We start from the raw sequence: 12,885 nt of genomic DNA, 5'->3' as shown, positions 1-12,885 counted from the left end.
AAATTGGAAAAAGAAAACAACTCACTAAAAAAAAAAAAAAATTAGTGAAATGGAAAAAAATTCCATAGAGCAAAACAACTCAATTGGATATATACAAAAAGAAGTAAAAAAAGCTAATGAAGAAAATAACTCACTAAAAATCAGAAATGAACAAATAGAAATGACTGATTCATTGAGACATCAAGAATCAGTCAAGCAAAGGCAAAAAAAGGAAAGATTGGGAAAAAAAATGTCAAATATTTACTTGGAAAAACAATAGACCTGGAAAATAGATCTAGGAGAGATAACCTGAAGATGATCATTGGACTACCCGAAAATTATGATGAAAAAAAGAGCCTAGATACTATTTTACAGGAAATCATCAAAGAGAACTGCCCAGAAGTAATAGAACCAGAAGGGAAAATAGGCGTTGAAAGAATTCATCGAACGCCTTCTGAAAAAGACCCTAAAATAAAGACTCCGAGGAATATTGTGGCCAAACTTCAGAATTTTCAGACTAAAGAAAAAATTTTACAAGCAGCCAGGAAAAAACAGTTCAAATACCGAGATACCACAATAAGGGTCACACAAGATCTGGCTGCCTCAACATTAAAGGATCGAAGGGCCTGGAATCAGATTTTTTGAAAGGCAAAAGAGCTTGGAATGCAGCCAAGAATAAACTATCCAGCTAAGCTGAGTATTTTTTTCCATGTAAGAAGATGGGCATTTAATGAAATAGAGGAATTCCATTTGTTTCTAAGGAAAAAACCAGACTTAAACAAAAAATTTGATCTCCAACAACAGGACTCAGAGAAGTAGAAAAAAGTAAAAGGAACTTTTGAGAACTGTATTTCTGTTGTGGTTATACATAAAAACCATATGTATAATTTGATTTTATCGATATAACATAAAAAAGGGAAGTAGAAATGGAAAGGGGATAGTGTCGGGAAGAGGGGAGATAAAAAGAGGAAAACTACATGCGACGATGAAGCAAAGGAAACCTATCATATATGAGGGAACTTAGAGAGGGGGAGGAACATTGTGTGAATCCTACTCTCATCAGAGTTGGCTCAAAGAGGAAATAATTGACATATTTGTTTTACAGCAATTCTTCTCACTTCATTAAAAAGTGGGAGAGGAAAAGGGAGAAGGAAAAAGAGTAATAAGGGAAGGGTACAAAAAAGGGGAAGGGATTCAAAGGGAGGAGGGAGGAATACTAAAGAGGGAGAGCTGCGTGATGTAAGTGGGAACAATAAGTTTAATACTAGGGAAAACGGGAAGGAGGGCAAGAAAAAGAAAAGTATAATCTGGGGATATTAGGATGGCAGGAAATACAGAATTAGAAATTTTAACTGTAAATGTGAATGGGATGAACTCTCCCATAAAGAGGAGGCGGATAGCAGACTGGATCAAAAGTCAAAACTGTTGTTTACAGGAAACACATTTAAAACAGGGAGATACATACACAGTAAAGGTAAAAGGCTGGAGCAGAATCTATTATGCTTCAGGTGAAGTCAAAAAAGCAGGGATAGCCATCCTTATCTCAGATCAAGCAAAAGCAAAGATTGATCTAATTAAAAGAGTTAAGGAAGGAAACTGTATCTTGCTAAAGGGTACTATAGACAATGAAGCAATATCAGTATTAAACATATATGCACCAAGTGGTAGAGCATCTAACTTCCTAAAGGAGAAGTTAAGAGAGTTGCAAGAAGAAATAGACAGCAAAACTATAATAGTGGGAGATCTCAATCTTGCACTCTCAGATTTAGATAAATCAAATCATAAAACAAATAAGAAAGAAATTAAAGAGGTAAATAGAATATTAGAAAAATTAGGTATGATACATCTCTGGAGAAAACTGAATGGTGACAGAAAGGAGTATACTTTCTTCTCAGCAGTTCATGGAACCTACACAAAAATTGACCATATATTAGGACATAAGGACCTCAAAATTAAATGCAGGAAGGCAGAAATAGTAAATGCTTTCCTTTCAGATCACAATGCAATAAAAACTACATTCAACAAAAAGTTAGGTGTAAATAGCCCAAAAAGTAATTGGAAACTAAATAATCTCATCTTAAAGAATGATTGGGTGAAACAGCAAATTATAGACACAATTAATAATTTCACTCAAGGTAATGACAATGGTGAGACATCATACCAAAATTTATGGGATGCAGTCAAAGTGGTGATAAGGGGAAATTTTATATCCTTAGAGGCTTACTTGAATAAAATAGAGAAAGAGAAGATCAATGAATTGGGCCTGCAACTTAAAAAGCTAGAAAAAGACCAAATTAAAAACTCCCAATCAATTACTAAACTTGAAATTCTAAAATAAAAAGGAGAAATTAATAATATAGAAAGTGAAAAAAACTATTTAATTAATAAATAAAACTAAGAGCTGGTTTTATGAAAAAACCAATAAAATTGATAAACCCTTGGTAAATCTGATTAGAAAAAGGAGAGAGGGAAATCAAATTAGTAGTCTTAAAAATGAAAAGGGAGAACTTTCCACTGATGAAGAGGAAATTAAAGAAATAATAAGGGGTTACTTTGCCCAACTTTATGCTAATAAATTTGATAACCTAAGCAAAATGGATGACTATCTCCAAAAATATAGGCTTCCTCTATCAGAGGAAAAAGTAAATTGCTTAAATAGTCTCATTTCAGAAAAAGAAATAGAACAAGCTATCAATCAACTCCCTAAAAAAAATTCCCCGGGACCAGATGGATTCAAATGTGAATTCTACCAAACATTCAAAGAACAATTAGCCCCAATGGTTTATAAACTATTTGAAAAAATAGGGAGTGAAGGAGTCCTACCAAACTCCTTTTACAACACAGACATGGTACTGGATATCTAAACCAGGTAGGTTGAAAACAGAGAAAGAAAATTATAGACCAATCTCCCTAATGAATATTGATGCTAAAATCTTAAATAAGATATTAGCAAAAAGACTACAGAAAATCATCCCCAGAATAATACACCATGATCAAGTAGGATTTATACTAGGAATGCAGGGCTGGTTCGATATTAGGAAAACTCTCAGTATAATTGGCCATATTAATAATCACATTAACAAAAATCATATGATCATCTCAATAGATGCAGAAAAAGCATTTGATAAAATCCAACATCCATTCCTATTAAAAACTCTTGAGAGTATAGGAATAAATGGACTTTTCCTTAAAATAATCAGTAGCATCTATTTAAAACCAGCAGTAAGCATCATATGTAACGGGGACAAACTGCAACCATTCCCAATAAGATCAGGAGTGAAACAAGGTTGCCCACTATCACCGTTACTATTTAATATTGTATTAGAAATGCTAACTTTGGCAATAAGAGTTGAGAAAGAGATTAAAGGAATAAGAACAGGCAATGAGGAAACCAAATTATCACTCTTTGCTGATGATATGATGGTATACTTAGAGAACCCCAGAGATTTTACTAAAAAGTTATTAGAAACAATCCACACCTTCAGCAAAGTTGCAGGATACAAAATTAAACCACATAAGTCATCAGCATTCTTATATATCACTAACAAAACCCAACAGTTAGAGTTACAAAAAGAAATTCCATTTAAAGTAACTACTGATTGTATAAAATATTTAGGAATCTATCTGCCAAGGAAAAATCAGAAACTTTATGAGCAAAACTACAAAACACTTTCCACACAAATTAAGTCTGATCTAACCAACTGGAAAAATATTAAATGCTCTTGGATTGGGCAAGCAAAGATAATAAAGATGGCAATACTACCTAAACCAATCTATTTATTTAGCGCTATACTAATCAGACTCCCAAAAAACTACTTTGATAACCTAGAAAAAATAACAACAAAGTTCATATGGAAAACCAAAAGGTCAAGAATTTCAAGGGAATTAATGAAAAAAATCAAATGAAGGTGGCTTAGCTGTACCAGATCTAAAATTATATTATAAAGCAGCAGTTACTAAAACCATCTGGTATTGGCTAAGAAATAGACTAGTTGATCAATGGAATAGGTTAGATTCAAAGGACCAAACAGCCAATAACTTTAATAATCTAGTGTTTGACAAACCCAAAGACCCCAGCTTTTGGGATAAGAACGCATTATTTGACAAAAATTGTTGGGAAAATTGGAACTTAGTATGGCAGAAACTAGGCATTGACCCACACTTAACGCCGTATACCAAGATAAGGTCAAAATGGGTTCATGACCTAGGCATAAAGAATGAGATTATAAATAAATTGGAAGAGCATAGGATAGTTTACCTCTCAGACCTGTGGAAGAGGGAGGAATTTATGACCAAAGAAGAACTAGAGATCACTATTGACCACAAAATAGAAAATTTTGATTATATCAAACTGAAAAGTTTTTGTACAAACAAAACAAATACAGACAAGATTAGAAGGGAAACAATAAACTGGGAAAACATTTTTACAGTCAAAGGTTCTGATAAAGGCCTCATTTCCAAAATATATACAGAACTGACTCTAATTTATAAGAAATCAAACCATTCTCCAATTGATAAATGGTCAAAGGATATGAACAGACAATTCTCAGACGAAGAAATTGAAACTATTTATAGACATATGAAAATATGCTCCAAATCATTATTAATCAGAGAAATGCAAATTAAGACAACTCTGAGATACCACTACACACCTGTCAGATTGGCTAGAGTGACAGGGAAAGATAATGCGGAATGTTGAAGGGAATGTGGGAAAACAGGGACACTGATACATTGTTGGTGGAATTGTGAATACATCCAGCCATTCTGGAGAACAATTTGGAACTATGCTCAAAAAGTTATCAAACTGTGCATACCCTTTGATCCAGCAGTGTTTCTACTGGGCTTATACCCCAAAGAGATACAAGAAGGGAAAGGGACCTGTATGTGCCAAAATGTTTGTGGCAGCCCTGTTTGTAGTGGCTAGAAGCTGGAAAATGAATGGTTGCCCATTAATTGGAGAATGGTTGAGTAAATTGTGGTATATGAATGTTAGGGAATATTATTGTTCTGTAAGGAATGACCAGCAGGATGAATACAGAGAGGACTGGCGAGACTTACATGAACTGATGCTAAGTGAAATGAGCAGAACTAGGAGATCATTATATACCTCAACAACGATACTGCTTGAGGATGTATTCTGATGGAAGTGGATCTCTTCGATAAAGAGAGCTAATTCAGTTTCAATTGATCAAGGATGGACAGAAGCAGCTACACCCAAAGAAAGAAACTAGGAAATAAATATAAACTGCTTGCATTTTTGTTTTTCTTCCCAGGTTATTTATACTTTCTGAATCCAATTCTCCCTGTGCAACAAGAAAACTGTTTGGTTCTACACACGTATATTGTATCCAGGATATACTGTAACCTATTCAACATGTAAAGGACTGCTTGCCATCTGGGGGAGGGGTGGAGGGAAGGAGGGGAAAAATCGGAACAAAAGTGAGTGCAAGGGATAATGCTGTAAAAAATTATCCTGGCATGGACTCTGTCAATAAAAAGTTATTTTAAAAAAAAAAAAAAGACAGATATTTAAAAAAAAAAGAAAAGAAAAGAAAAGCGTAGAGGGTGAGGGAGAACAAGCATCAGTTGAAAACCTCATGCTTATATCAGAATACCCACACACCCACACACCCACACCCACACACACACACACACACACACAATTTTAGTGTAGAAATACATCAAATTAAACACAGGGAAAAAATCGATAGAAAAGGGGTTAAGATTAAGGAGGATGATAGTGGAGGAAGAAATAGCTGTGAGCAAAACCAATTTTCTGATCTGAAGAAAGGAGTAAAAGATAAAAAAAGAAAAGAATGAGAATGTAAGAAGTTGTTTTAAACCACCTCTTATACAATTGGGAAATGGCTCAATAAATAATAATATGCTAATTTAATGTGATATAGTTTTGCCATAAAAAATGAAAAAAGAGACAATTGCAGAACATTTCTGGAAGTGAGAATGAAAAACAGTAAAACGGAAGAACAATTTCTACAAAGATAACAAGATTTTAAAAATTAGAAAGACTAAAAAATTGCTAATCAACACACAATGTCCAATTGTGTTTCCAGACCAATGATGAAGCAATGTTACTCATCTGACAATGAGAGAGAAGTGATGAACATAAAATGCAGAAAGAGACATACATTTTTTACATAGCCATTATGTGAATGTATTTTGTTTAACTAGGCTTATTTGATACAAAGGTTCTTTTCTATCTTTTTAGTTTAAAAAAAAAATGAGGGGAAAGGAGATATTAGTAATAGTAATGCCCCCTCACAATTTTCAGAAGAAAAAATTTTAAACTTGAAAAAAATCCTCTAAATCACTAGACAAACAGAAAAATACAAAATTTAAAAACCCCAAAATGTTGCCTTATACTTATCAGACTGGCTAACATGACAAAAAAGGAAAATTACAAATGCTACAGGGGATGTGGAAAACTATGGACACTAATACTCCGTAGAAAAAATTTTGAAGTGATCCAACCACTCTGAAGAACAATCTGGAACTATGCCTTTAACCCAACAACACCACTACTAAGTCTGTATCCCAAAGAGATCAAAAGAAAAAGGAAAGGAAGATACCTATATAAAAATATAAAATAGAAATAAAAAAGAAAATTTAAAAATCCCAGTTTTTTCTGTATTGGCAAAGAATTGGAAATTGAAGAGATGATAACTGGAAATGGGTGAACAAGTTGTGGTACATGATTGTAATAAAATAAGACTTTATGAACAAATACTATCCACTGTCAGATGGAGAACTGATAATCTTGGAAGCACATTTTTTCTTTACTTACTTTATTTTTTTTGTTTTTTGGGGGTAGGCAATATGGCTAAAGTGGAAATATATTTTGCATGACTTCACAAAGATCATGGGTATTGTGTTTCTCAATGAATGAGGGAAATATGAAGGAAAGGAAAGAATTTGGAACTGAAAATAAAAATAAAACTTAAATTAAAAAAAGCAGTCCTCTCACCTTTACCACTAAGGGAAAAAAAAAAAGAACCATTGAAATATTTCTTTTAATTGAACAAAAGGAAATTCAGAAGAATGCAAAGACAAGACAATTTTGAAAATAATGTATAGTATTTATACATTCTATATAAAATATAGAATATATATAGAAATATAATGTATAGAATTTACATACACACATTTTAAAGCAAGTAGCATAAATTAGAAATTCAGAATGTTGTTTTCATGTTTTATTGTGTGTACAGAAATGTTCTTTTTGGGGGATTTAAGTTCAGAATGATTTTATTTTTAAATAAGAAACAAGTAGGGATAGGGCACTATGAGAGAGAATAATATTGGGGAGAGAAATATCAGAAGCAAAATACTTCCTTGATCCTGAAGTGTGGATTAAAAAAAAAAAAAAAAAAAGAACTAAAATTTAGAATGGTGCTCATAAAATATGGAGTGTCTGAGCAAATCATTGTACGTAAAAAAATGGAATAATACTGTACCATAAGAAATGACAAAAAATGAGTGTAGAGGATCTTGGGTAAGATGCAGAGTAAAGGGAGCAGCAGCAGAACAATTTATCCTAGGACAACACTGTAAATAAAAACAAAGACTGTGTTCCCAAAGGACTCATAAGAAAACATGTTACTCTCTTCCAGACAAAAGTGATGGACTCAAGATACAGCATTTGGATATTGTGTAGATTCCTTTTTCCTAAATATGCCTCTTTGTTACAAAGATTTTCCATCCCTTTATGTCAGTTTTGAATCTGGAGAAGAGAGGATCTATTGATACTGATATTTTTAAAAAGAGGGCTACTGAAAAAATTATTTTCACACACAGAAAAGAAAAAAGCTCAGAAAATCAGGATAGGTTTGAAAGTGATGTCTGGAATCCATTATATACATTTTTAAAAAGCTATATAAATCATGGAAGATTCATGATTTCATATATAATCAGATTTTTATTCCCTTTTATGAATATGCAAATGTTCTTTTTGGGGCATTTAAAAATCAAAATAAAAAATAAAATTTAGAACCAAGAAAACACCAACTCACATCACTACCTAAAATTCTTCACTTGCTGATATTATGGTACATGATATTCCTCTAACAGAAATTCAATTCTTTGGATTATATAGTGTTCTCTAAAATTCTAATACCTCTACATAGGGTAACACATTGAAAAAACTTAGTGTAATATACCTCAACAATGATACTATATGAGGATGTATTCTGATGGAAGTGGATTTCTTCGACAAAGAGAAGATCTAACTCAGTTTCAATTGATCAAGGATGGACAGAAGCAACTACACACAAAGAAAGAACACTGGGAAATGAATGTAAAATGCTTGCATTTTTGTTTTTCTTCTCAGGTTATTTTTACCTTCTGAATCCAATTCTTCCTGTGCAACAAGAAAACTGTTCAGTTCTGCACACATATATTGTATCTAGGATACACTGTGACATATTTAACTTGTATAGGACTGCTTGCCATCTGGGGGAGGGGGTGAAGAGAGGGGAAAAATCAGAAAAGAAGTGAGTGCAAGGGATAATGCTGTTAAAAAAAAAAAAAATTACCCAGGCATGGGCTCTGTCAATAAAAAGTTATAATAATAATTTAAAAAAAAAAAAAAAGAAAGAAAAAACTTAGTGTAAATGTATTCAATCAAATGCCTTTTCTCAGTAAATATCTACCTGCTTTGTCATCATGTGCTTTTGCTCTCAACTCTCCTTTTCCGGTTTCTCAACAATTTGGGAATTTTCCATCATATTCTGGCACTTGTATATAAGTCATTAGTTCTATGCACTACTACTCATGAAATTAATGGCAATGTGGTAAGCCATTATAAACCATCAAATTACACGATCAAGCATTAACTGAAGGAAAAAAAAAGTAATCTTGCAGATTTTTGGAACTTACTAGCAAGGCTGAAAAATGCCTGTCATTTCTATTAGCTTTGATCAGTTATATCTTTATTTATGAGAACATAACATCAGTAGACTAACAAAATACAAAGAGTAGCATTAAAGGTTAAATTTATGCTCATTTTCCTACAACTTTTTTTCCTTCTCTGCTTGGTCTTCACAAAACCAGTCATAAATGTTCTAACCTAAGATTTGGAGCTTTACGCGAAAACTGCATACTGACCGAAAGGCAAGAAAGACTGTTGTATACTGAGTATAAACTACTATCTTTCTACTCAAATCTTGTATTTTATTTCAATCTGTTTGAAAAATTGTTATGATGCACTTAAATTTTTAACTAAAAAAGTCACATGGCCTTTTTAAAAGAAGTTGTGTTATAAGAATACAAAAGAGCTCAATATTTAGTATTTAAGGAATAAATATAAGCAGAATATATGAATTTCAAGAAACTACCCAGGGGAAGGGTGGAGACCTTTTCTTTTGAGAAAGAATAATTATTTCCTTTTGATTGGGAAACCAATAATTAGAGGAAGTGCTATATAACTTTCTCTACATGGCCTCACAGAGAAAGAAACAGAAAAGAAAGCAGAAAAACAAAAGTAGTTAGAACCCACTGGGCTTTTCCTCTGCAAAATTTTAAGAAGACAACTGCTCTCTGGCTTAAGGGAATTAAAACCCACAGAAGAAAAACCTGAAAGGATTTCTGTTTTCAAGATGCCCTGAATCCTCAAAAAGGCTTTTCACTAAAATAGAAGCATCCGCTGTCTTTTTCTAACAAGAAGTAACTTTTCATTTCCTCAGAGGAAGGAATGATGAGAGGAAAAGTTCTGAATAAAGGGTGGGGGTAGCCCCTGCTGTGAATGTTCCTGTCACTGCCCCAAATCTAGACAATCTTGTAGGAAAGTCGACACAAGCAGAAAGGCAACCAGATTGAAGAGCTAACAAAAGATCCACTGACTAAGGATCTCAGACCTAGAGACAGAAAGATTTAGGGAGAACTGAAAGAAGAGTTCTATACACTCACACCTGAGGAAGAAACCTCAGATTAAGCAGTAATGGAAAACAATAAAGAATACCTTCTTATTCCATTAAATCTATCACTATAGCTTTTTCTTTCTTTCTTTTTTTTGCTGAAGCAATTTGGGGTTAAGTGACTTGGCCAAGGTCACACATCTAGGAAATGTTAAGTGTCTGAGACCAAATTTGAACTCAAGTCCTCCTGACTTCAGGGCTGATGCTCTATCTACTGCACCACCTAGCTGCCCCCCAACTAAAGTTTTTTCAATACCATATTTTGATATTTAATTGTCTGATCAAAGAGTTGAAAGAACATGTGTTAAGTGACTGGAGGTAGCATGATATAGTGGATAAATAGGCCTTGGACTTTTAATCAGGAAGACCCGGGTTCAAATTCTACCTCTGATACAGCTGTGTGAGCCTAGACAAATCACCTATTCTCCCTGGGTCTGCTTCCTCATCTACACTAAGAGGGGATTAGATTCAATAGCCTCTTAGCCTGACTCTACAATCCCTCGATCCTGTGACTGAGGGAACAGCCTCTGTTCCCTCACTAAGAAAGGGACAGATTTGACATTAGGAAGAACCCCTGTGTCCATAAAATGTAAAATCTACCAAGAGGGCAGATACATACAAAATTTTAAGTCTAGTTTATTTGTGTGTTTGTTTTTAACAGAAAAAGAAACTGAAAAGGAAAGCTAACTTTTCTTTCTACTACAGACAGAATTCTATCTAGATAGATTCTACTTCTTTCTACTGCAGATATTTGGATCAGAAGATCATAACCAATGCTCCTCATCTAACTTATGGAATATATCCTAATGGCCAGTTAAGGAAGAAGAGAAAATAGTTTCAAGAATGTCACTTTAAGCAGAATAGTGTTAGAATTATTGTGATAAATTTATTATATATTAAAAAAAAACCCCAAAGCATAAAATAATATGGGTAATTTTTTTCTGTTCTTTATATAAAGAAAAGAGTCTATTTGTCAATGTTCATCAAATCCATTTCATAATTATTTTTCAAGAAGAGTGCTAGTCATCATCTGTAGTGATGACAAGCATCACATAAAAACTAAAAAGCTCATTTCTCCAAGTATTTCCTACCTGAAGCTGAGCTTCACTCTTAGGATCCAGTGGTCTTTTATAGAGTAAATGAAGATATCCAGAGTCATGATTTCTTTCATTCTGTTCTCTTGCCTCTTCAACCCCTGCAAAACCCTCTAGTAAGGTGGTCTTCAGGGTGCTAATATCTCCATGAAGAGACTTAAAAAAAAAAAATCAAAGAAATATAATGATGAAGAAAAATGTTTTCATCCTTTTTTTTAAATAAGCAGATGTCAACAAAAAGATTAATTGGGTTAGATTATTTGGTAAAAATAAAGGAAAAAAAGAGACTGGGGGGAATCATTTAAAAAGTAATGAATTTCCAAACTCAAAGACTAAACTGCTGCTTGAAATCAAAAGGGAAAGAATCAATTGCATATGCAATGTAGGAAACAATGACATTCATCTACTTCATCTTTGAGGAGGTGAAGCATTAATACTTAACAAGTCAGTTCAATCTAGGGAAAAGATGAATATATACCTCTGTTGTTTCTTTAATCTCCAGGAGAAAGGTATGTAAGTCTTCTGATTCTGTCCGTAGCATCTTCATCTCCTCAGGGGTGCCAACTTGGAAACAGGCTTTGGAAGTTCGGGCTTTTAGCTCTTCCATCTCCTTTTGGAAATGTGCAATCTACACGATCAAATTAGTGAGAAAAATCAAACCAAAAACGAGACGAGATTTAACTAGATTAATTAAAAGAGAAAACAGAGAAAGTATTTTACATGCCAGCCATATTAATCAATTGTTTTAGATTATTTAAAACAATTAGATAATATAAGGCTGAATATTGCTGTGGTGTAGGAAATGAAGAGTTGGTGAATTTAGAAAAGTATGGAAAGGCTTGGACTTATAAAGGATGATGGTATCCATTTCCAGAGAAACAGAGGACAAACAAGTACAATACAGCCTTACACAGTTATATATGAATATACATATGTATATATGTGTATGATTACAGATATCCATATGTGAGTGTAAATATGTGAGTGCAAATATGTATGTGAGTACAGATATATATGTCAGTGCTTATATATATATATATGCATGCGTGCGTGCACACACAGACACACACAGACACACACACACATCCACCCACATTTAACTATAGTCTTCTCAGGGAAGTGGGGGGAGGAAAGGGGAAAAAAAAGAATAAAGTAAAAAGTGAACATAAAAGAACAAAAGAAAACCTATAAGGAAGCAAAGAAGAGATGGACATCTCTGAAGACAAAGAAGTAATATTTATCATATAGTTTTTTGAAATGGAAATTTATTGTCTCATACTTTGAATTTTCTCATGTTCTGTGCACATGGAAATCTTTTTCTCTTTTTCTATTTTGAATTTAAGTTTTAAATAAATAACTTACTAATCTACTATAATGTTGTGGATCAGCTTCCAGGGAAATGGGCTAAGGCCAGCCACTAGGATAACAATAGTGACTAAAAGCCTTTACTGGACCCAAATTTCATTGATGTGGTTGCATTAGGTCAGTGTAGGAGGAAAAAAATCGATTTGCAGGATATATTACCTCTTCACTGATTCCAGCCATCACAGGATCTGAATCTTTCCACTGATGCTGTTGCTTTTCTACCCCAACGGCAGATTGTGGTGATTTGGCCTGAAATTGGAAGTTTTGAAAACCTGCTAAGTTGCAACCACTGAAACAACCTTTTCAAAGATTTGACCATGGTGATAAGTCTTGACTCCAGACTCTAATCCTAAGTTACACAAAAAAGTTAACATAGGGTTCTGGAATGCAAACTCAGTTAAAAATATTCTGTCAAAGGCATAAGCTCATGGTTGATTGAGGAGGGACTCAACTCTTCAACTGTCTGTTTTTCTGATGTTTAACTTATATGACTTAAGAAAGAAACTGAATATGAAGGA

The 12,885-nt window shown here is 33.5% G+C and overlaps 1 protein-coding gene across 4 annotated transcripts in view; it reads right to left on the bottom strand.

The window, feature by feature from the left end:
* NUP214 (nucleoporin 214) overlaps positions 1-12,885 on the bottom strand; it is a 115,570-nt gene that overhangs the window by 78,471 nt on the left and 24,214 nt on the right. For all 4 annotated transcript variants that reach the window (XM_051980212.1, XM_051980213.1, XM_051980215.1 and 1 more), the window contains 3 exons: positions 12,527-12,616; positions 11,481-11,630; positions 11,000-11,158 (listed from right to left, as the gene is read on the bottom strand). In XM_051980212.1, the coding sequence (XP_051836172.1) occupies positions 11,000-11,158; positions 11,481-11,630; positions 12,527-12,616 (399 nt within the window). The remainder of the gene's footprint in view (positions 1-10,999; positions 11,159-11,480; positions 11,631-12,526; positions 12,617-12,885) is intronic.

Source organism: Antechinus flavipes, chromosome 2 (genome assembly GCF_016432865.1).
Source record: "Antechinus flavipes isolate AdamAnt ecotype Samford, QLD, Australia chromosome 2, AdamAnt_v2, whole genome shotgun sequence".
Taxonomy (NCBI): Eukaryota; Metazoa; Chordata; class Mammalia; order Dasyuromorphia; family Dasyuridae; genus Antechinus; species Antechinus flavipes.
Note: the sequence above shows the minus strand (reverse complement) of the source record. Positions and strands in the feature narration are given on the sequence as shown.